The sequence below is a fragment of the Aulonocara stuartgranti genome (genome assembly GCF_965226115.1).
Source record: "Aulonocara stuartgranti genome assembly, chromosome: 12".
Taxonomy (NCBI): domain Eukaryota; kingdom Metazoa; phylum Chordata; class Actinopteri; order Cichliformes; family Cichlidae; genus Aulonocara; species Aulonocara stuartgranti.
The window spans coordinates 13,445,771-13,468,887 of NC_138948.1; the positions used below are offsets into that span (position 1 = coordinate 13,445,771).

General features: G+C 40.3%; 1 protein-coding gene across 2 annotated transcripts; it reads left to right on the forward strand.

Moving 5' to 3' along the window:
• The first annotated feature begins 284 nt into the window (after positions 1-284).
• On the forward strand, positions 285-22,993 carry rnf122 (ring finger protein 122). Of its 2 annotated transcripts, none has more exons than XM_082554308.1 (6): positions 285-772; positions 7,136-7,292; positions 18,857-18,902; positions 18,993-19,034; positions 19,150-19,232; positions 21,009-22,993. In XM_082554308.1, exons 1-6 carry the CDS (start codon positions 748-750, stop codon positions 21,121-21,123), a joined length of 468 nt encoding a protein of 155 aa, XP_082410434.1. In that variant the 5' UTR covers positions 285-747; the 3' UTR covers positions 21,124-22,993. The 2 variants fall into 2 exon arrangements, with proteins under 2 accessions (XP_082410434.1, XP_082410435.1); XM_082554309.1 differs by having other exon boundaries at positions 19,153-19,232.
• Positions 22,994-23,117: the final 124 nt, after the last annotated feature.

The following is a 23,117-nucleotide window of genomic DNA, read 5'->3' on the forward strand; positions in this document are numbered from 1 at the left end:
AATAAAAGCTCTCAAACATCTTCAGCGCACAGAAAAACAAATTAATTAGCCTTGCTGTTCCAGTACCTTTGGGGGGCACTGTGAATCTATTAAAGACGTGACATTTAGAGGTGTGTGAGTGTGTGTGCTTTAATATACAGGTTATTATGCCACACTGGTGATTGGCTCATGAGCTACAGTGAACCAGACCCCTTGCTGTAAAACATACATGCATCAGTAAGCTGCAGACGTTAATGAGCTACAGGAAACACACCAGCCCGTCACATCACAGCGCGGATCAACCGGCCTCGCCATTGGTCTCCCCGGACGTCAGTCTGCCGGAGAGGGGGCGGGAGCAGGGAAATCGAGCCTGTGCTCTAGTTTCTCTTCTCACACAGATGCTGCCGCTGGGTCAGTGTCATGCCGTCTTTTAATAATAACAGAGTCAAAACAGCGACAGCGAGGAGAAGCTGGGGAAACACTCACATCAGCATTTCTGCTTTTTGAGACGAGCCAACGTGGACAATGTGACATAACCCAGCTGCAACTTCCGATACAAAAAGATTAAACGCCCTTTATCCACCTTTTTATTCGTCTTTCACGACCTCTTCAGGGCTGCTATTGTCTCACTCACCTTTGACACAGCTGGCGGGCAGTCACCGGCTCTACTTGTGCACTTCATTGCGGTCATCCATCTGCGAGGAGGCCTGCGGTTTGTTGGTAAACACGAATCGGATCCCGACGGCAAGGACTCCATCTGGTGCATTGATGCACCCGTTTCAGTGGTGTAACGGTGAGGAGTCATTTTTGTTGTTGTTTTTTGTTTTGTTTTGCTAGTCTGTGACAATAATGAACAATACGTCCTATTATTTTAGTAGGATTAAAACAGAGATTTTAGAACAAGACTGACTCAGGCCAGTGCTTTCTAAATTTAGACATCCCCAGCGAGTGCAACGACAATGTGCAGGATCTTAACAAAGAGACACAAAATGAGTTGTCCTAAGCTGTGTGCTCGGTGCTTCATTTGTTCTTAAAAGTGTCTCTAATAATGCCACAGCGATGACATATAAACACCCTATAAACGTGCTAAATGTTAAACACACGAAATCTAGTTTCGTTAAATAGACTAATGTAAGCAGACAGCTGCATAGTAGTGGTATTAGTGATAAGTGATTTCTTGTCCACAAGCAGCTCTATACTTCGTCCTGTCCAATAAGTCAAAGTCCACGGAAAAGAAAAGTATTAACAGCAAAAGTTAGAAGTGCTGAGTGAATACTAGAAAAATAGAGAAGGACTGTTAGAGCTGCAGTAATTAGAAGATTAATCCGCAGCAGTATTAATAAAAAAATCTTTTTTTGAAGCTGCAATGTGCACATCACCCAGTTCTAGCTTCTCAAACGTGAAGATTTGAATTATTAATTTGAAGCTTGGATGCATTATTTTTTGGCTGTAAGGCTTTTGCCACGACTGTCTGATATTTTATAGACGCAACAATCAAAGAAAATGACCAATAAAGAAAGTTATCATAAGCTGCAGCCCTATAGATTACAACATGTTATAAACGTTGTAATCTACCTAAATTAATACACTATCCACCAAAAGGGCGATTAGGCAATCAGAAATTTGGTCAGTTTTTGTATTGATTTGTAGGTTAAGAGTCTACCTGATCAATAAAAACGTTTATTTTGGCCTAAACTCACTCCAGAGAGTTACCCAAGACCGGTCATTGTGCTCTTTGTATAATGTTTTGTCTCTCTAGGTAATCTTGTTTGCTCTGACCCTATCTACAGTCTCTCACTTACACTCTTCACAGCTTCAGCTGATTATCTTCCAACAGGCCAAAAGTGTGAACAAAAGCAGTCACACTTAAACAAAAATAAAACCCTTCATTCCAGTGAAATTGTCTTTCAGTGTTTCTTTGTCATGGTGAGACTGGGTGAAGATGATGGATTGGGGTCTTTTTCCTCTGACTTTGCCTGTTTGAATGCACAACTACAGCAGCCTCCTCAGTGGACTGTTGGTGTTCAGACAAGAACAATTACTCCCTTTGTGCAGCAACTCGGCTGCCATTCATATTGGAAATAATACACACACACACACACACACACACACACACACACACACACACACACAGTATCAAAGAGTAACATTCTGCTGGAAAAATGAAGCAGTAACAGGCAGCCGCAACTCTGTGTGTGTGTCAGTGTTTCTGTGATCGTGCCTATTCATTCTACTGTTTATATGTGACACATGTCATGCTTTCATGCATGTGATGGGGAGATTTGTGCCCCAACCTACTTTCGTCTTGAAAACAGCAGCAGCCATGCAGGCAGGCCTGAGTGATTCCCCCCTATGTGAACTGCTGAATATTTGATGGGAAGCTCAGTCTTTAGCAAAGGCAGCAGCAGCAACAGCAGCAGAAAGCAGTTTTGTTTGAACACGACATATATAGGACAAAACCCCAGCAGGCATCTCATAGGAGCTGTCAGGGAAACTGCAATAGTCGAGGTATTTTACAGCTCGATCAAATCTCAGAGGGAATTTCCTGCCTTTTTGAAGAATAACTCGAGAAGCTCTCGGATTCTCTTTGTCCTGAAATGAGAACTTTCATTAGCTAACCTTCAGCCGCTTTCTGCATCTACTACTCCATGGCAACGGCATGCCTCATAAGATTGTTGATATATAGGTCACTGGTCATGCAAGACTTCAACCAAATCAAAAAATCACTTAATATAGCTGCTCTCCCCGCATACAAAGGTGGAGGAGGGAAATGCGACGGGATGTGACATGGTGCGCACGCACAAAGGTTTGAATGCAAATGCCCTAGATTTGGATTGTGAGTCTGCTCAGGTGATTTGTGTCATCAGCAGGGCAGTGACATGAATACAGGAGCTGACATTTACACCATTCTCTCTCACTGTGTGTGTCTCTTTGTATGCTGATGATCTTTGTGAGGCAGATTGTTTGACATGTGTAAAGAGGATGAAGTAAATTCGATCGCCTTGCATCTTTCTGTGTCCTCGGTTATATTCAGGGAATGCAGCATCAGTCTGATCCATCCACCTAATTGCAGTGTAAAAAAAATAAAACTTAATTATGAAAGAGTAAACATCTGCAATTAAAAATAAAGGGTGTGCCTTCATTTCAAAATGTGAGAAACATAGTTATCTGACATTTTATGTAGTAGAAATTTCTCTGTGTCAGATCCAAATAGAGGTGTGACAATAGTGAGTTGAAATTGTGGAACAGAAAATATTAGTAATGCATGCTTTCAGCAGGACTGTTTGAATATTTGGATTTCTCCAGTGTGTTTTATTCTGGGCAACAATATGATGGAAAAGGGAACACACTGACTTGTAGAACAACCAAAATGTACCAAAAAAAAGGACTTAATGATTTATTCAACATGATCTGAAATGAGTGACCGAGGCCTTAAACTCAAGAGGAAAGTGTTTAGTCCAGTCAGAGCCCTGTTTTTCTTTGTGAAACCCTGGTTACCATAAGAAAGACACTTCAGTGTTGGTTTCACTTTTCAGACCCGAAAGTTACACCCCTTTTTTAATCTGTTTATAATTATGAATTGTATAGATGACCAAAGAGGACAATTTGTGCACAAAAGCATTTGCAAGTAGTCACTTGTCATAAAACTTGTCAGAGGACTAGTGGAGCTGTCTATCACCATCTCTACCCCTTTTCTAGTCATACAGGAAGTAGAGAGTGTGAAAAAGACAAGCAAACTAAATTGTGACAAAGTGTGAAAGCCAGTGAGCAATCAGTATAATTACTTTGCATGTCTATGTAAGGAGACATAGCACATAAAAGGCTATCACTGGCAAGAATATGGGAAAAATATTTGGTAGGTGATTGGACAAACCTGCTGTTCTATCAGCTGTTGCTAAACCAAAGTAACTTTGACCTTTTATGTCAGTTGTTTCTCGTAGAATGATGTTAGCTGTGATCGCACAGACCTCACAAAAATCAAGCTCTGTAGTGAAGGCCTACCTTTAATAACTGGTAGCGGGGGATGACAATGACAGTAGCTGTATAGCACATTTCATTACACGATGAGAGGGATACTTATTGTTGGGTATTTAGTACAGTGGTTTCAAATAGAGCTTAATAGGCCCTTATTAGTTAATTGCACATGTGTTGCATGGGCACATTTGATGAAAAAAGTGTTGTATGTGAAAGATATTTTTTGAAAAGGAAGGAGCATTATTAAAAATATTGTGGATTTTATTTCATCTCTTACATTTTTAAATCTCTCAAAATCTTTGTCAAATCCTGTCAGCTGTGCTACAGTTTACAACCCTGATGCAAGTTCTCGCCAGTCAGTCACATGAATAATCATAAGGCTGGCTGGTTTTGTCCCGTTTAGACTCTTTTCAGGCATTTGTGGCTTTTTGGTTAAAAATCTGGCTCAAACCTTAGTGTATCTACCATTGATTGCTTCTGGCTGAGTGAAGTGGTGGAACTTGATTTTGCAGCCATCAACGATCCTTGATTAATAGACACGCTCTGCTTGTTCAGCACGAGTGGAACCAAGAGGCGGATAGTATTGATCCCCTGATACTGCTGTTTCCACTGTGAGGCGGGAGAGGCGTCAGATAGAAATGTCAGTCTATTACTTTGGCTGCGGGAGTAACTGGAAATATCCTCATTGATTAAAAAGTGGTGCTGGAAGAAAATAATACCCACGAAAATGAAACTGGTGAAGATCTTCATCTATTCTGTTCATCCATCTCTTCAGTAAGTTGACCCATTCGGCTTTTCTTGAATTTCTGTTAAATAAACATATTTTTATAATGGTGGATGCTTAAATTAAAAATGCTCAGCCTCTCAAAGGTTGTGCTCCTTGTGAGCCAAAATCTCAGGTTTCAGGTGCTCTAATGCTCAGTTTTTGGGTGTTTTTTATTTATTTAAATCCTGGCTCTATGTGATGTAAATGAGAGCTAATATCATCTGTTGGTACAGAAGCCCAGCTCTTCTATGGAATAAATATTTTGTTTGTTACAGGCAGAAAATAATAGGAAGGTGGAAGGGGCTGTACCAAGGACCAGTACTGAAATTTTACAGTCACACTGCTAACCACATGACACAGTTTGGTCAAGTTAAAAAAGCCCCAGTTATGGAAAAACATGTAGTACCTAATTGGCTGTCGAAAATGTCCTTGTGACAGCTTTTGTCACTTGCAGATATCTGCAGTTTCTCTTAGTTTGTATCAACTTGTCTGCAAACGCTTCCTGCAACCACTCACCAACCAGTCACCAACCAGTCTGGGAGTACACATTTCCCTTGGGACCTGCGGTTGGGTCACAACACCACTTAAGAAGCCTCTTAAAGGTAAATATCAATCATTTGGTCCTCTGAGGCATACATAGCTCCTCTCATAGAGTCTAGAAGTTAAAATTAAATTAAAATATGGTGCTGAAAATCTGTCTTTCCTATGATGATGGAGGGCTTGTCAGTCCAGCACGGGATTAGTAAACACAGACAAATAACACACGAACATCCACAGACAGAGCAGAGCAGACGGAGTGGGTGTTAAATTTGTTTCAGGCTAAGTTTGTTGCAGTTTGTTTTTACATTACATTTGTTTCCATGCGTGTGCCCTGGAAGGCCAAAAGTGTCTCTGTGAAAGAGCACACGGGCTAAGTTCACTGATTAGCGCCTTGTCTCTGGGTGAATATGCTAATCAGTGAAATCAGCTGCTGCTGTGTCTGATGAAAATGAAAACCTGCAGACTCTCTCAGCTTTCTGCCTTGTTGCTGCTCTAATCTGAACATGAGAAGCCTGAGTGCGACGAGTACTGCGTGAGCTCCACTTCACTATCACTCCCTGGGTTAGCATGACCCTGATCTCACAAAGCTCCTTCTCACATGCTGACTTCTCATTACTCACTCAGATGCACAAAACACATAGTGTGCTCTCTGCGTCTCTGTTTATCTAACTTAAAAACAGCTTGTCAGTTCATGCTTGTGTGGATTTAAGGTTATTTCCTGTTTATTATTTTATTAATGTATATAAAGGTCAGACTTTAGACTGATTTAGTTATTGGGATAGCAAAACTGGATAGCACCTAATTCAAATACTGGGGGGTATTATCAGTCGATTATCGGTAGTTTATTTACACAAATTGTTCATTTTGAACTTAATGTCCTGTTTTTGAGCATAAGTCACTGTTTCCTGCTGCTTTAAGAGTCAGCTCAGAATTTTCTGTCTTTTTTTTTCTTTTTTACAGAACACAGCTATGTGCTCCGTTGCATGTTATTATTGAAAACAGCTTGTCAAGCAGAGATCTGGTTACATAGCGCTCCATTTGTGGAGATTTCACCACATCTTCCTCTGCAGCTATGCCCTGGAGTCACACTACCAGGCTTCACAATTGCTAATGAGTCCTCATTTGTTTGGGGATTTTGAATTATATGATATGCAATTACGCTGGGTGGTGCTGTTGGCGATTAACCAACTGTTTAATCCTTTAGGGTAGATGCAGATGAGCAAATAAACAGTTAAATTAACCAGTTACTTACAGCTATTTCAAACATTTCAACCAAGGAGACTACAGTGGCTTTGGTATAAAAATAATAAACACCCTGATCAAATACTGAAAACCGTGTGTGGGGTGCAGCATCAAAGTAGGAAGGATAAATAAAGCATGGCACGTTGCATAGGTTACCATCTCTTCTGATTGGTTCATGCTGCAGTATTCTTCAAAAAATGTTCAGTGCTGCATTTGTGCTATATTTGCACAAGTATCAGCAGATTATATGGACACTATTGTCAAGAACAGGAAAGGTTACAGATTCACTGATTCTTGGTGTGTGAGTCTCAGAGTCTGAAAACTGCTTGTTAACAGACAAAACATTTGTTACATATATATGAAAGTACATTAAAACCATCACATGTGCACAGTGGCAGTCTAACCCACCCGCCTGTTGCGTTTAAAGGCTCGGGATGTGGATTCTGGTTGAGGTTCACAATGCAGGTCTGAGCCTCAGAAAAGAGATGAGGTTACAGGTTGCATTCAGTTTTTGTTTTGCGGTATATTCGTGTGTGTGTGTGGGTGTTAGTGTTAGTGTTAGTGTCAGGCTTTCAGTGTTTAGCTGTTTCATGCTATATCCTTCCTGTAAATTTGCTTTTGTTGTTGTTTTAGGGTGCTTCTGTGGTCTCGGACTCGTTTACTCCAACAAGTCGTGCACCATGCCGCCCATCACCTTCCAGGACCTACCTCTCAACATCTACATGGTGATCTTCGGGACAGGCATCTTTGTCTTCATCCTGAGCCTCATCTTCTGCTGTTATTTCATTAGGTGAGAGGCAACAGAATCGTACAGCAAGACCAAAGTCTTAATCCACTTCAAATTAGGGCAGAGTTTGTAGGAATTGTTTTCTCCTTGTTTCAAATTCTAGATGTGTTAACAGTTCACAGCAAAACAACATTATATAAATGATATATGACTCCTCTTGCATGTGGTGCTATTTATCTTTCAGAACTGTTTTGGTGAGAATTGCCCAGTTAGACATCTGCTTTCCCTTGATTAGAATTAAATAAGAGGAGTAAGGATAAAATTGTGAATTACTGAGTTATTGAACGGAGGTGGTGACACCAGCTATGAGCCAGGCAGCCTTCATTTGTCAGAGTGTGGCAGTGTCTCACCAAGAATTCACTGAATGGCTGTTGTGACCATAATGACCCACTCCTGATTCATACCTGGGGCGATCGTGGCTCAAGAGTTGGGAGTTTGCCTTGTAATCGGAAGGTTGCCGGTTCGAGCCCCGGCTCGGACAGTCTCGGTTGTTGTGTCCTTGGGCAAGACACTTCACCCATTGCCTACTGGTGGTGGTCAGAGGGCCCGGTGGCGCCAGTGTCCGGCAGCCTCGCCTCTGTCAGTGCGCCCCAGGGTGGCTGTGGCTACAATGTAGCTTGCCATCACCAGTGTGTGAATGTGTGTGTGAATGGGTGGATGACTGGATATGTAAAGTGCTTTGGGATTCTTAGGGACTAGTAAAGCGCTATATAAATACAGGCCATTTACCATTTTATTATATGAGGTGCATGTCAGGTTATGTAGGGTTTGAAAAGGAGTCTGAATCAGGCATAAGTTGCCCATGCAAACATTGGTAAACCTCTAAAACTTGTTGTGTATTTGTGTCTGGCTAAAGAAGTCATACGCAAAGGCTGTGTTGATGAACGTGGCGCCGTGATGTTTTTAAGTGCAAAAAGAAAATTCTTAAAAATCACTGCTCTGTACTGCGAGTAATGCATGAGTAATTCTACCTTGCTTAGGACCAGACGAGTTCTGTTTTTTGTAGGAACATGCTCAACTGGATCAAATGAAGTGCAGCATCAGGTTGGGGACCGCTGATGTAAAATATACCTGACTACAAGAATTTAGCTCACATTTTCAGAAAATGCTTCATAGTTTAATCAGATTCATAGTAAATGGACTTGTTCTCATAAATTGCTTAATCACCCATTCATACAAGCACTTTCTCCTAACTAAGTGCTTTCTATTGCACACATTCACACTCCGATGAATTGGAGCGCAATTTGGGCTTCAGTATCTTGCCCAAGGACATGCATGCAGACCAGGGCAGCCAGAAATTGAACCGCCAACCTTCCGATTAGTACATGATCTGCTTTCCCTCCTGAAATACAGCCAAACAGTGAATACAGCCAACTCTCAATTCGAGTAACATAAATTACCCCCCACAAACAAAGACTTCATATTCAGCTCTGCTCAGACAAACTCTAAGTTCTACTAATTCAGTTATACACTTATAAACATGCCAGAGGGATAATATTGACCCTATTAAGCAATAGGAAATAATGCAATGGGAAATATAAATGCCTGTAAATTATTTGTATACATTTATTTTAGTTGGAAAACAAATAAACACATAAAAGGTTCTCATGATAAATCATCAGGAAAAGTTAAGCATCTGTGATTGTAGGCATTGAATTCCAGCCTAAACCAAACTACGCCACCGAGACCAACATCGTAATCCCTAAATATCTCCACTGTAGAGACATTGTATGTGTGTGGAGGCAAGAAACACACTGTAGGAGGGACTGAGGTTAAAAAAAGAGGAACAGGGTGACCTATCCTGCTGTTGACTGTGAACTCCCTGATGAGTTGAGGATGGGAGGACGGGATGTGAGGCAACAGGAAGCCTCCCGTCACAATGTGTGAAGACAGCAGTGAGGAAAGGAGAAACTGTGTTCAGAATAAACATGGCATAAATAGTGCACAGTTGGAAAACATAAAGCCATCATACACGAAGGTCCACAGTGAACAAAAAGGAAACGTCAGCACCTGCTGTAGGGATTGTGTTTCATCTTGAGCTCTCTCTCTGTTTTTGGAAAATTGCTTGATGTCTCATAATGCGGTGTGCTATTGTTGGACATTTAAATGAATTTGAAATGTTGTTCAAATTTTAGTGTCTGGAAGACAGGCAGGACGAATGTGCTGTTCAGGAAATAAATCACAGAAAATAATGTTAGAATAAAGACGGACGTCAGCGAGAATCTTGATTCGCATTTGTGCAGATAACATCCCGCCTCTGTTCCTCAGTCGTTTTAATTCTTATAATTAAATATAATGGAAATCTAGTGAAATAAATTTCATCACTACACACCTAAATTAATCTAAACCTAAAGTTAATTTCCTTAAGACAAAATATTGTTATCCCAAAAGGCAATTCAGCAGAGGTGGCAAAAGTACACACATTTGTCACTTAAGTGGAAGAAAAGATTGTTGTTTTATAAAATTCTCTGGTAAAAGCTGAACCACAAGTGAAAAAGTACAGGCTCTGAAATATACTCAGTGTTCTTTGAGTATTTTAAGGTGTTTGCATCCACTCTTATGTCCAAACTACGACAATGTTTTTAAAAGAGGCCAAAAAAACCCAATGAAATAACTAAAAAAATCATTGCATTTAAAAGCTGCTTTCAGCATCTCCCTTTTACACAAGGAGGTCACCACAGCAGATACCTCCGCATGTTTGACTTGGTAGATTTTCTTTTTTATATACACCAGATCCTCCTTTTAACACAACCCCAATAGTGTTACTGCATCCTTCCAGAATCAAACTGTGGATCTTCTGCTTGTCAGGAAAATATGTAAACTCCTACACCACAGGAGAAGCTATTAAATGACGAAAATGTTTCTTTAAATATGTGCTCATTTGAGTTTAATGCTGGCAACATATTCCAGAAAGTTGGGAATAAGGGCGTATTTATGTCAGATTGTATCTACAAGCGTGCATCTCATTTCCTCCTCTGCTGCCTGAAAATAGTAACAAAGAAGTCCTGTTCTTTTGGTTATGTTCAAAAGGAAGTAGATTGTGTTTGATGCCTTTATTTCATCTTAATTTTTTCTTCTTTTAAAGAGATATACACTCACCACCCCTTTATAAACGTATAAGATACACCCTTTTGCCATCAGGAATGCCTTAATTCTTTGTGGCACGTATTGAACTAGTTGCTGGAAACATTTCTCAGAGATTTTGGTCTATATTAACATGACAGCGTCACACAGTCGCTTCACATTTGTGAGCTGCACATCCATGATGTGAATCTCCTGTTTCAACACATCCTAAAGATGCTCTGTGCTTTATTTGAAGTCACCATCATTTTAAAGAAACGCGTTTGAGATGACTTGAACTTTGTCGCGTATTATCCTACTGGAAGCAGCCAGAAAGTGGGCATAGATCAGCATTTTCTGAAATAATCAGCCCGGACCAACCGGCACTAACAACCAAAACCATGTTCAAAGTCACTGAAGTCAATTTTGATGCTCTGTTTGAGCTTCAGCAGGTTGTCTTGACCATATCCACATGGCTAAATGCCTAAAATGTGACCTAAAATGTACGCATACATTTAAAAAAAATTCTTTTTAAAAAAGAAGAACTATCTTTTAATTCTTTTAAACTTAGTGTTTGCACCAAAAATGGAAGTGATATCAAAATCAGTAGCAATAGTGATAATTATGAAAATAATAACACTAATGATAGGCGCACACACACACACACACACACTGTAATACTGCGGCACCACAGAACAAGAAGGAAGGTCATTATTACAAGCTGTCCTAACAATGACAAGTATAGCCGATGTTAAAAACAACAACAACTATGCACTAATGGGTAAGAAAAAACAAAAAATAAAAAACAATCATAAAGCAGCATGAAAATGATCATTCATAAACCACCATCCTCTGAACAGATTCATTACAAACACTAATGGAAAGCGTTTGAGGCGTGCATTTTTCCTCTGCGTCTCTCGCTGATGTGCTTGCTCCCTAAAGCGAACCCTAGCTCTAAATGGACTTTGTGGCGAGATTAATCTTTCACTTTTTGTATTGAAGATCTGGAAAAACTTTGAGCCTCAACCATTAAGATCAGCAGCTATAATGATAAATTGTAAGTGGTAAATATTTGTTTCAGTTTGGACTGACTCATGTTCACATGCTGAAGACACACTTCTTTGATTGAAAATGTTTTCTGTGACCTGGCTTCACCACTAAATTGAGCATCAACTCTGTCTGAAAAAGCTCAGATCCTTCCTGTTTCTCTTAAAGCCCTTTCTGAAGGATCGTAACCAGCGACTCACTTCCTTTGGCTCCATTAACATGCTGAAGGTACTCTTGGGTGGGAGTGTGATTGTGAATTCATTTATAGACCGGGTGATTCATAACATGAATACTGAGTGATGAAAGGCGCTCTGTGTTAGGGGGTAGGTCTCCTATTATCTCTTTCAGACAGGCTCTTTTCTTAATCCTGTGTGTCATCGTGTTTGTGATGTACAGCTGTAACATTAGATTGAGACCTAAATATCTATGCCCGCCCACCACTATTAAAACTGTTCTAATTTTTAAGATGTGGTGGTTAAAGTTTGCTAAGATTTAGCTTTCTTTAGCAAATACACGCCACTTCTTGCACAGAGTCGAGATCTTCGCAGCTGTACCTGTAAAGTACAAGGCCGAAAAGACACAAGTGTTCCACACCAAGGGCACGCCAAAAATATCACAACTTTAATTACGTCCCCATCTGGTCTTACAGTGCAGTACAGGGTTTGTACTCAGCAGCACAGCAGCTAGTCAGAGAGATATTTTAAGATCCACGAGGATCAAGAGGGAGGTGGTAATGTGTTTTTGTCCAGACAATAGAATGACTGAGGAGAGATATTAAGCTGTTAAGTGAATGGCTTTCTAAAATAAACTTTAATTTGCTGGGAGAGATCTTGGAGAAAACCCCAGAAAAACAACAAGAACAGCAACAGACAGTTAATTTGAAAACATGGAAATATAAATGGTTACTCGTCTACGCCAGCCTTTTACATCCAAACTGTGCATCTAACAACAGTTTAGTCTCAAACTGAGCTTCTTAAACCTCGTCTGTCATCATTAAACTGACGTCATCTCGCTTGCATACACTCTGAAGACAGATTGAGTTTAGCAAAAATAAAAGGATGATTATATCAGAAATGCTACCGCAGCAAGAAGGGCATGCTTGAGGTCATCTACTGTGAAAACAGAGATGCAGTCAGCGGTTTTTCTAGCTGTCCTTGGTGTCAGATGATGACGCTTGCACCGGGGGATGGCGGGGTTCAGCACCACGGCTGTGCTTGCTCACATGTGGTGCAAAAGAGCCCAGATACTGGGGTAATCCAGGTTTATCACGTCTTTCAGTCGTCTCAGTCTGTCCAGGTTGATCTGTTGAGTGCCAGATGTTCAAAATAGTTGGTACTTCCTGTGCAGTAGACTTTAGGTGTAGTCAAGCAAGTTGTTGGCAGCCTCGGGGTAGTTATTTTTTAACCTCTATTGAAATGAATGGGGAGAGATCCATAACCTTTATTTCAAAGGTCTCCAGGATATAAAAAAGGTTACTTATGGAATACATGGAAATGAAAACCTCTTCAAATGGTTTCTGACTTTGCCCCAAAAATAAGAGTTAAACTTTTTTTCTCTTCTGATACGCATGCAGAAAGTTACACGATACTACTGCTTCATTAGTCGAGAGTGCTGACCTCAACCTCTCTGGCTTCACTTTACTGATAAAAAGCCATGCTAATAATGTAATGTACATTTATTTATATGCCTACTACGATAGCAAGTAGATATGCCTGCTGTGCACACGTTTCCCAGTTTGAATGTTGACTGGCAATTATTAAATTCTCCTTTCCTTTTTGAGGAATCTGCTCTCTCTCTTTCTGTCTCTCTCTCTATAGCACCTCTTTTTCCTATCAGCAGCTTGTTTTCTGGGCTTGGAAGGGTAGATGTAGGTCAGTCATGTGGTTACCATGGCTTGTCTAGCAAACGCGGTTTTTGGCCACTGTTGCTTCCATGCAGATTAGTCTTGGAAAGGATCTCAGCCCGGGGGATCTGATCTTCCCAAGAGATCATCTTTTTAAGGCACAAGATGTTGGCAGTGCTTTGTTTTTTTAAATATACCTTTTGTATGGCGTCCATGTTTGTGCCCCATCGAGCATGGCGACGACAGATTACCACAGTGTATGCACCAGTCTTGGTGCCAACTTTCGTGTATTACAAGACTGTAGTTGGAGGAGCGTGCGAAGCCAAAATGGGTGAACTTTGGTTGGAACACCATTCGTTAAGAAGGGGGAAGGAAAAGAGACTGTTTGCCTTAGGAAGCCAAAGGCAAAAAAGTATTTAGTCAGCCACCGATTGTGCAAGTTCCCCCACTTAAAATGATGACAGAGGTCAGTAATTTGCACCAGAGGTACACTTCAACTGTGAGAGACAGAATGTGAAAAAAAAATCCATGAATTCACATGGTAGGATTTGTAAAGAATTTATTCGTAAATTAGGGTGGAAAATAAGTATTTGGTCACCTCAAACAAGGAAAATCTCTGGCTCTCACAGACCTGTAACGTCGTCTGTAAGAAGCTTTTCTGTCCCCCACTCGTTACCTGTATGAATGGCACCTGTTTGAACTCATCATCTGTATAAAAGACACCTGTCCACAGCCTCAAACAGTCAGACTCCAAACTCCGCCATGGCCAAGACCAAAGAGCTTTCGAAGCACACCAGGAAAAGTATTGTAGACCTGCACCAGACTGGGAAGAGTGAATCTACAATAGGCAAGCAGCTTGGTGTGAAAAAATCAACTGTGGGAGCAATCATCAGAAAATGGAAGACATACAAGACCACTGATAATCTCCCTCGATCTGGGGCTCCACGCAAGATCTCATCCCGTGGGGTCAAAATGATCATGAGAACGGTGAGCAAAGATCCCAGAACCACACGGGGGGACCTGGTGAATGACCTGCAGAGAGCTGGGACCAAAGTAACAAAGGTCACCATCAGTAACACACTACAACGGCAGGGAATCAAATCCCGCAGTGCCAGACGTGTTCCGCTGCTGAAGCCAGTGCATGTCCAGGCCCATCTGAAGTTTGCCAGAGAGCACATGGATGATACAGCAGAGGATTGGGAGAATGTCATGTGGTCAGATGAAACCAAAGTAGAACTTTTTGGTATAAACTCAACTCGTCGTGTTTGGAGGAAGAAGAATACTGAGTTGCATCCCAAGAACACCATACCTACTGTGAAGCATGGGGGTGGAAACATCATGCTATGGGGCTGTTTTTCTGCCAAGGGGACAGGACGACTGATCCGTGTTAAGGACAGAATGAATGGGGCCATGTATCGTGAGATTTTGAGCCAAAACCTCCTTCCATCAGTGAGAACTTTGAAGATGAAACGAGGCTGGGTCTTCCAACATGACAATGATCCAAAACACACCGCCCGGGCAACAAAGGAGTGGCTCCGTAAGAAGCATTTGAAAGTCCTGGAGTGGCCTAGCCAGTCTCCAGACCTCAACCCCATAGAAAATCTGTGGCGGGAGTTGAAAGTCCGTGTTGCTCGGCGACAGCCCCAAAACATCACTGCTCTCGAGAAGATCTGCATGGAGGAATGGGCCAAAATACCAGCTACTGTGTGTGCAAACCTGGTAAAGACCTATAGTAAACGTTTGACCTCTGTTATTGCCAACAAAGGTTATGTTACAAAGTATTGAGTTGTATTTTTGTTATTGACCAAATACTTATTTTCCACCCTGATTTATGAATAAATTCTTTACAAATCCTACCATGTGGATTCATGGAATTTTTTTTCACATTCTGTCTCTCACAGTTGAAGTGTACCTCTGGTGCAAATTACTGACCTCTGTCATCATTTTAGGTGGGGGAACTTGCACAATCGGTGGCTGACTAAATACTTTTTTGCCCCACTGTATTTATGTTTAGGGCATGCTGTATGGACTCTTGGCTTAGTGCAGTCTTGGAGTCATGGTGGAGCTCACAGATTTGGCAGCTTCTCATTTTTGTTTGGGCCTGTAACTGTTTTCTGTCATTGTTGCACTCCAGGTATACTTCATCTTTGAGTCCATGTCGAAGTATCTTAACATCGACCAGGAAGGACTCTAAGTTTCCTGTGATGACTCTTGGTTGGTAATACTTGCTTGGTCGGGACCTTTACAATTTTAACTTTGCTCGGATTGATGTATAAGTACTGATCCTTGTGCTACTCAGTTGCTTATGGTGGTGGTCTTTTCAGCTGTGTTAGTTTGAGTTTTATGTTCGCTGATGTTCTGCGCATAAGAGGGGCTCTTCATTTTCCCCAGGTTATACTGACAAAGGACTTTATGTCACAGAAGACGGCCTGTGCTCACTCGACCTTTTAAGACTCTCATGAGTATTTTTGGTATTTTTAGCTGGGGTTTTTTGAATGAAAGATTTGTGTCCAACTCCCTTTAATGAGGAATTCCACCTGATTGGTATGGATAGTATCTTTTTTTTATTTACGTAAAAGTCTCTGTGTAGTAGGGTTGGAATTATTGATTAAGTTGTTTCTGGCTAATCAATTTATTGCTCTGTTTAAATCATATCAGGGAATAGTGACAGAAGGTAACTGTCATGGAACAACATGGAACAAAGTGGAATGCCAAGGAAACTAGCCAATTTATACAAACTCATTTAAAAAAGTGTTCAAATATCCAGCCAGAATTATGTCAGAAGCTTGTTCATGACTAGCAATTTAATTAAATTTAACATTTAATCAAATATTAGTGGGGGTGTATGTATATATTTGAGCCTGAATGTATACTTTTGATTGATTGGAGAAAATCCGAAATAAATTAAAATTTGAAATTGAAATGATCAAAAGTCCAAAATTATCATGGCATTCATGCCTTTTTCACCACTGCTGTATCCTTAAAATCTGAATGATATTCAGTATTAAAGACTAAGCTAAGTAACTTTTAAATTTTTGTCAGTTAAAGTTTATGAAAATGTTTCTGATGCGATTATTTTAATACAACTGTAGCAGATTAGCAGATCAATTTATTAACTAAGTAATCGGCTTGGAATTAACTGTAAAAAGTATTTCAAACATATATTTCAAAGGTGTAGCAACGCGAGCATTTAACCGTGTTTTGTAACACTGTAACGGGTCTCATATTTGAGCACACAATAAAGCAGGACATGAGCATGAGAGGCTTTGACGTTTGTCGAGAGGAATTTTAAGTCTTGCAGATGTTGCTGCACAATGGTTAGAGGGAAACACAGAAATCTCTGTCATGGCGCCCCTTTCACCCACTTCACATCATTATTCGAGCATGGGAAACCTCAACAAGAAAAACGTGTATCCTCACATTGTTCACGTGGAAAAATGTTAGGAGTAACTGTTCTAAACACTACAACCAAATTTCATGAACAATGAAAAAATTGTCAGTTCTTTACTGTAAGCGCTGAATCACTGCTTAGGGGGATATCATCATAGATAAACATTTAATTTGTTCTCAGATGTTGTCGCTGCACGTACTTTCAGGCCCAATTTATGGACAGCGACAGACATTTGGTCCATGTTCGGTTGGTTCAAAAACAAGAGGCCAAAAATAACCTCTTGAATAGACACTGCTCGCCAAGTGATAAAGATCTCTCCATTGTTGGTTTCAGGGGTGGTGCGGAGTTTCAAAGAGGCAACATACTCATTAGCTTGTTTGTGCATGTGTGTGCGCATAAGTGTGTGTTAGCATTTTTGAATGTAGTTGCATGATTACTTAAGTGAGTGAGCAATGTGTCTGTGTGTAATTATCCATAAACACTGTCCAAACTTTTTTTTAATCTGAGACCAACAACCTGATGACAAGACGTCAGTTAAAAATCGAGTTTTATGTGTAAATATTCTATTTTTGGTCTACTCTATTTACTTTAATCAAGTGGTTGATACATTTTTTATTAAAGTTTATTAGTACTGGGAATATATGCGAGTATATGGCATGAACTGATGCCATACACCTCAGTATTTTTAGCATAAGCTACAATTTGAAATCCCTGTAAGACTGAAAAATACATAAACCACAGCTACAGATACAGAAACTGATTAGGAAACTACAGGCAGAACAAATAAAGAGCACAAACAGTAAGAATGCATCAAGAAGCACCCATTCATGGCTAATTGCCTTTTTAAAACTGTTTAATTAATTTAAAATGAATCAGCATTCACTTTGGGTTCTGCATGTAAGAAATCCCAATGTTGGATTCACCTTACAGTTCCTTTTGGACATTCAGTGTCTTTCTGAGCCTGAAACTCTTAAGTGGAACCACAAGGGACAATTATGCAATCTTGCTCTCATAACTGTGTGACTAACTGTGTCATTAAGGGCCCGCCTGTTGTAGCTACTGACTATGACAAGAAGGTTACACAATAAGTTAAATATGAAGAGATTGCAGGAAGATCATTAAGCTATTTTCACCATGAAATTGTCTCTAATAAGTCTAAGCATCAGTAAGCTTGCTTTTTCAACCTTGTCCTACATTGACATGCTTCTCAAAAACCATTTGCACATTGTCTATTTTTTCTGGTTGCATACAGAAAATATGAGCAGTCAATATGATACCATATATTTGTGCAGACAGTACTTCACTAGCCCTTTAAAGCCAAGCGTATTGTATTTGATACATGTGTTTTTGTGAGTTTTTGAGACTTCTACATCATCAGCGTGACCTTTTTTGGCCCTCAAAAACTGATATAAATTGCATGACACATTTTTAATGACTAAATTCCAAAAATATGGCTAATGTAGCAAATGTGATACAAATTAAAAGTCATACATGCAGATTCAAATCTGATATATTTTTTTTTATATTTTTTTGTCTAAAAGGTACAACAAACACTCCATTATCAAAAAATTAAGGATTTCTGGCAGTTAGTTCATGGTTATATAGATATTTATAATCTTGATTATTTTTGGAGGCTTTTTGCTGTTATTTGATCTTACAGTGAAGATTAGATAGAAAAGTGGGGAAACAGACAAAGCCTCAAGTCAGAGTTGAACCCAGGCTACTAAATTTAACCTCAAGGTATGTGGTTGCTTAGTAACATCGGGGCTAAACCAGCAACCCTAGATATTTATTGAAAAAGTTAAGGATGTTAATAAAAGTCTTATGAAGAGGGAGCTTTTATCTGTTTCCTTATTTTCTGCCATATATACATCATTACAGTGAGCACATTAAGGGGTTTATCCCATCTTGGAGCTGCATGATGTCAGAGTCACACAGAGAGAGCACAGCAGCCCACCCAACTGCTTCTTAAACCTTTTGTTTGGGAGGGGGAGCCAATCAGAAAAAAATTAGGGTCCACTTTAAAGTAAACGAAGATTATTTTGATCAATGAATCGTGCAAATCTATTTAAAAATAAAAATTTGCCTCTAAAAAAGAATTTAGATTTTCTTACAGGTGTACTTTAAGACAGAAACCAAGAAATGCATGCACACTGTGGTTAAAGGAACATTCTTTAAGGAACAAATTGCCAAAGTTTATTTATGTGTTTCTCCGCTCATCCACAGCAAACTACGACACCAAGCACAGAGTGAGCGGTTTGGATACAGAGAGGTAAGACTGGTGTTGATAATTTAAGATATTTAGGCTGTTAATTTTTTAAAAAGCATTACTTTAAAAAAATATCTTGTGTTATTCCTACAGGTAGTTTTAAAAGGAGATCCAAAAAAGTTGAGTCTTCATGGGGTAAGAATGAAATTTACATTTCTACCTGTTTGCGTTCAGCTTTAAGCTGTTGAAGCAGGATAATTTAATCTAACGACTGTCCTCTCCCGCTTCCTTCCGTCTGTCACTCACGCAGCAGACGTGCGCTGTGTGTCTGGAGGACTTCAAAGTGAAAGACGAGCTGGGAGTGTTGCCATGCCAACATGCTTTCCACAGGAAGTGAGTAGAGCACAGTGGAGTCTTTCTTCACACTCGCTTGCCAGTTTGCACCTGCTAGGGCTTGGTAAAGTGAAAATGGTCACGTCTGATGTGAAGTCCATTGATCAAAAGTTAAATGGAAATTTTTGGTGGAGTACTCGTCATCATTCATTCATGTCTTGGTTCCTGCTGAGGATCCCAGCATGCACATCAGACAGAGCTAGTCTGAAGACCTTGCAGAGGAGGCAAAGCTATATCCTTGTGCTTTCAGTTGTCTAAAATTGAAATGCTTCTTAATGTGAGAAGGTTTTTTTAAAAAATTTTTTTTACTGGGTTCTGTGAGAAGAGTTTAAAAGCAAAGAGGCCTTATCAGAGGAGCAATTTGATATTCTGGGCTAGCAGCCTTGGGCTACAGTAGTTTTGGTATAAATTGCTAAACATTCTCTACTTCATGGTTTAACTACAATCAAAGGCAGCAGGACATTATTTTGGTTTCTTAAGACTCTCTTACAGAAAGATAGAACTGAAAAAGCTCTGTGAGTCAAATATTGCAAGTAAACAACCATATGTGGGTTGCTGCTATTGCCTAAAGACATTTGTGTCAAGCATTACTGAGATGACACTTGCATTAGGAGATAGATGTTGCAGAGGTGGCACAAACAAACTTGTCTGTGTGGGGGTTTACCTCTCATATAGGACGTGGGTTTTTGTTGTTGTTGTTGTTGTTGTTGTTGTTTGCTTGTTTTTGTTTTTTTTTTACTTTTCCAGTGGTTTGTTGAGGTTTAGGCACCAAAACGGCTTTGTCAGAGTTATGTCACTTTTCTAGGTTTCAAGGATACCAAGTCCATTAGAGGGGACCCAGGATCATTAATATTCTTGAACACTTCTACACTTCATGCAAGTTTCCGAATAATCGGCTTCGGTGCAGCCTTTCATTTATTCCCCTCTCTAAAATGAGCCATAGCTCCTCCCCTTTTAATTCTTCCTTTTTCTGATTGGCTCCAACTCACAAACAGAAGGTCTGAACTGCAAACACGTGGAGCTGCTGTGCTCACAGCCAGAGCTGCATGTATCTGCCGATTTTTAGGATCATCTGAAGCCTGAGCTGTTGGCAGACAGGTATTATTTGTATATACTCTGATCCCATTATTTGAAACTCTGGTCTTGTTTAATATAAGCATCCTTCATTTATTGCACACAGTTTTAGTTGGATCAATTCAGATGGCCAAAGAGATTTCTTGGTTTTAAAACATGACTCTAGGAACAGCTTGCACAAGTGACCAGTCCAGCTGTTTTCTCAGTAAGGAGAGCTTCAGTAAGATGTAGCATACTTAAAAATCTATTACCATGACCACTGGGAAAACTGTGGGGAACCTGATTCCATCCAAAGGTAACAGAACCTTCATACCAGCACCAGCAAAGCTAAAGCACATTCTGCTTGTCCATCCCGTAAACTGTAAAACCGACACATTGGGGAGACTGTGCATACGTCTATTTTCGGTCCAACTTTCTGCAGTCTTGTCATCACTGTGAGACGACCAGCACAGGCTCCAGGAATTAACGGCCCCCAGCCTAGAAATAGTTTCTGCAAATGCTGCTTACGCATGAATGGCGGCAGCATCGCATTTTGATTGCTGGTGTAAGTGAGTTCTAAAGGGCTCTCACATACTCATGCATGGGTCATAAGCTTGCCACTCTGTGAAAAAATGACTAAGCTGTTAAACATTGAAGATTTTGTTGAAGTTAGTCCAGCTTTCTTTTTCCTCATTCCTGTCCTGTCTGTGTTCCTCTATGCAGGTGTTTGGTAAAGTGGCTGGAGGTGCGCTGCGTCTGCCCCATGTGCAACAAACCCATAGCCGGCCCGCCCGAGCCGCAGCATAGTATAGGAACTCTGCTGGATGAACTGGTATAACCTCTCAGCCTCAACCAGCCTGGTTGGGACGCCGACGCCCGGCCAAACTAGCTGGTGTGAGTTACAGACCATCAGGAAGAGGGAGACCGCTTTGCTGTTTAAACACGGCAAAGCACAAAAATGAACTGAAGGATGCTGTTGCCTAGCAACAATCTCCATGATAGCAACACAACACCTTGTGGTTGAGATTATCTTCAGCCGCCCACACATCACTCCAGCCCTCTCCTTTCACGATCCCGTTCTACATGCCTTTTCTCCACGTCCCTCACATCCTCTCTTGTTGGTTCGACTGAGGTTAACAACAGCACTGAACGGAGGGCAGTTTTTTCTCACTGAAGTGGACAAATGAGTGTTGATGAACAGCAGTGCTCGCAAGAAGATGCTGATCCCCCCTGAGTGTGTATCAATGCTGCCTGTCATGTGCTACCTGGGGTTAAATATTATCCATATTGGCTGAGTTATTTAAAACTCAAATGGGAAAAATTATTCCAGTACGTGGCACTCCATGAATTTTTTTCAATTGACAAGTTTTGAGACAAAATTATAGTTTGTGTTTGACATTCCCAGCAGTAGCTCAAGGTCAGTTTTTAAGATGCAGTAGAAAAGAAGAACAAACTGCAGCCGAGGAGAAAAAATATCACTGTAGCAAAGAGGGCTTAATAAAACTAAGAAATACTTTTTTTATGATTAAATTGAGGTCATGCTGCTTAAAATTCAAGGAAACGGTTATTCATATTGCATTTATTCAGATGAACTCAGAACAGTGGTAGAAAAAGAGCGGGACATGAAGCTGCCCTTGCTCACATGTAGCACGCAAAAGGTGATGAATTTACTAGAAATGTTCTGAAAGGCTGAGCTGAGGCGTGGTGCCTAGGTTTAATGTGCAGAAGACCCGTTTGCTGTGAATCCTCCAGACAGTTGGCTGCTCTATATATAGAAAAAAGTCCAGGACTGCCGAACGTTTGTAAAAACAGCCTTCGAGATGCAGCTCCAGCTTTCGTCCATGTGTGGTAAACGTCTGCATCAAGTCTCTTACAAACCAGTTATTTCTGATATAACGTCTAAAATCCATACTGGTGCCAACCCCTACAGTACCACAGGCTCTAGCTGTTTTCTGTTGTTGTTGTTCAAGGGGATGTTTTATTGTCCTGTTGTGTTCTCATGTTAATATAGAAGGAACACATCCTGACGTTCACGCTAACAGTTTTGTTGAAATGTGTTGAAAGGTTTTTTATTTTTAGGTTTTGCACTTTGAATTCGGACACACACACACACACACACACACACACACACACACACACACACACACACACACACACACACACACACACACACACACACAAGTTTCCATGCCTTTGTTCTTATAAATGTTAGACTTCGGTTTGGTTACAGCACAGCTGTGTTTTGAGGTGTGGTGAATCTTTTATAAAAGTCTGTGAAGTACCAGAGCTGGGTGATAAAGGGAGCAGCAGTGCAAGCCCTCAATGAATTCACCTGGGAAGCAACTAAATCTCACTCTCATAAACCGTGTTTTCGTGGCACTATTGCAGGTGGTTTACATTCCTCAGTCGTAAGTTATTTTTGTCTATTTTGTGATTTACAGATTCTGAAAGCAAAACACTGCCTAAATTGAGCACAAAACTCACAAAGCACATTGTCCAGATACAGCAGGCAGCTGCACTGTAATTAAAATGTGCCCTGTGCCAAAAAGAAAGAAAAGAAAACAACAAACAAACAAAAAAAGAGTTGATCATGTTTCATTTTCTGCACACGAGAAAAAGAAATGTTCACTCTGATTCTGACCACATTCCACATTTTGTAATCCAACAGATGTAAATAAGTTAAACAATAAAAAATACAGTTCTCTGGTCATGCAGGCTCTTGCTTATTTCTTGAAAATCATGGTTATGGCACCACCATCAGGTGAAATCAAGTGTATGTGATGTACATTGTTTTAAGGTTGTTTATTTACTTGTCAAACAGTTGTCAAAAGT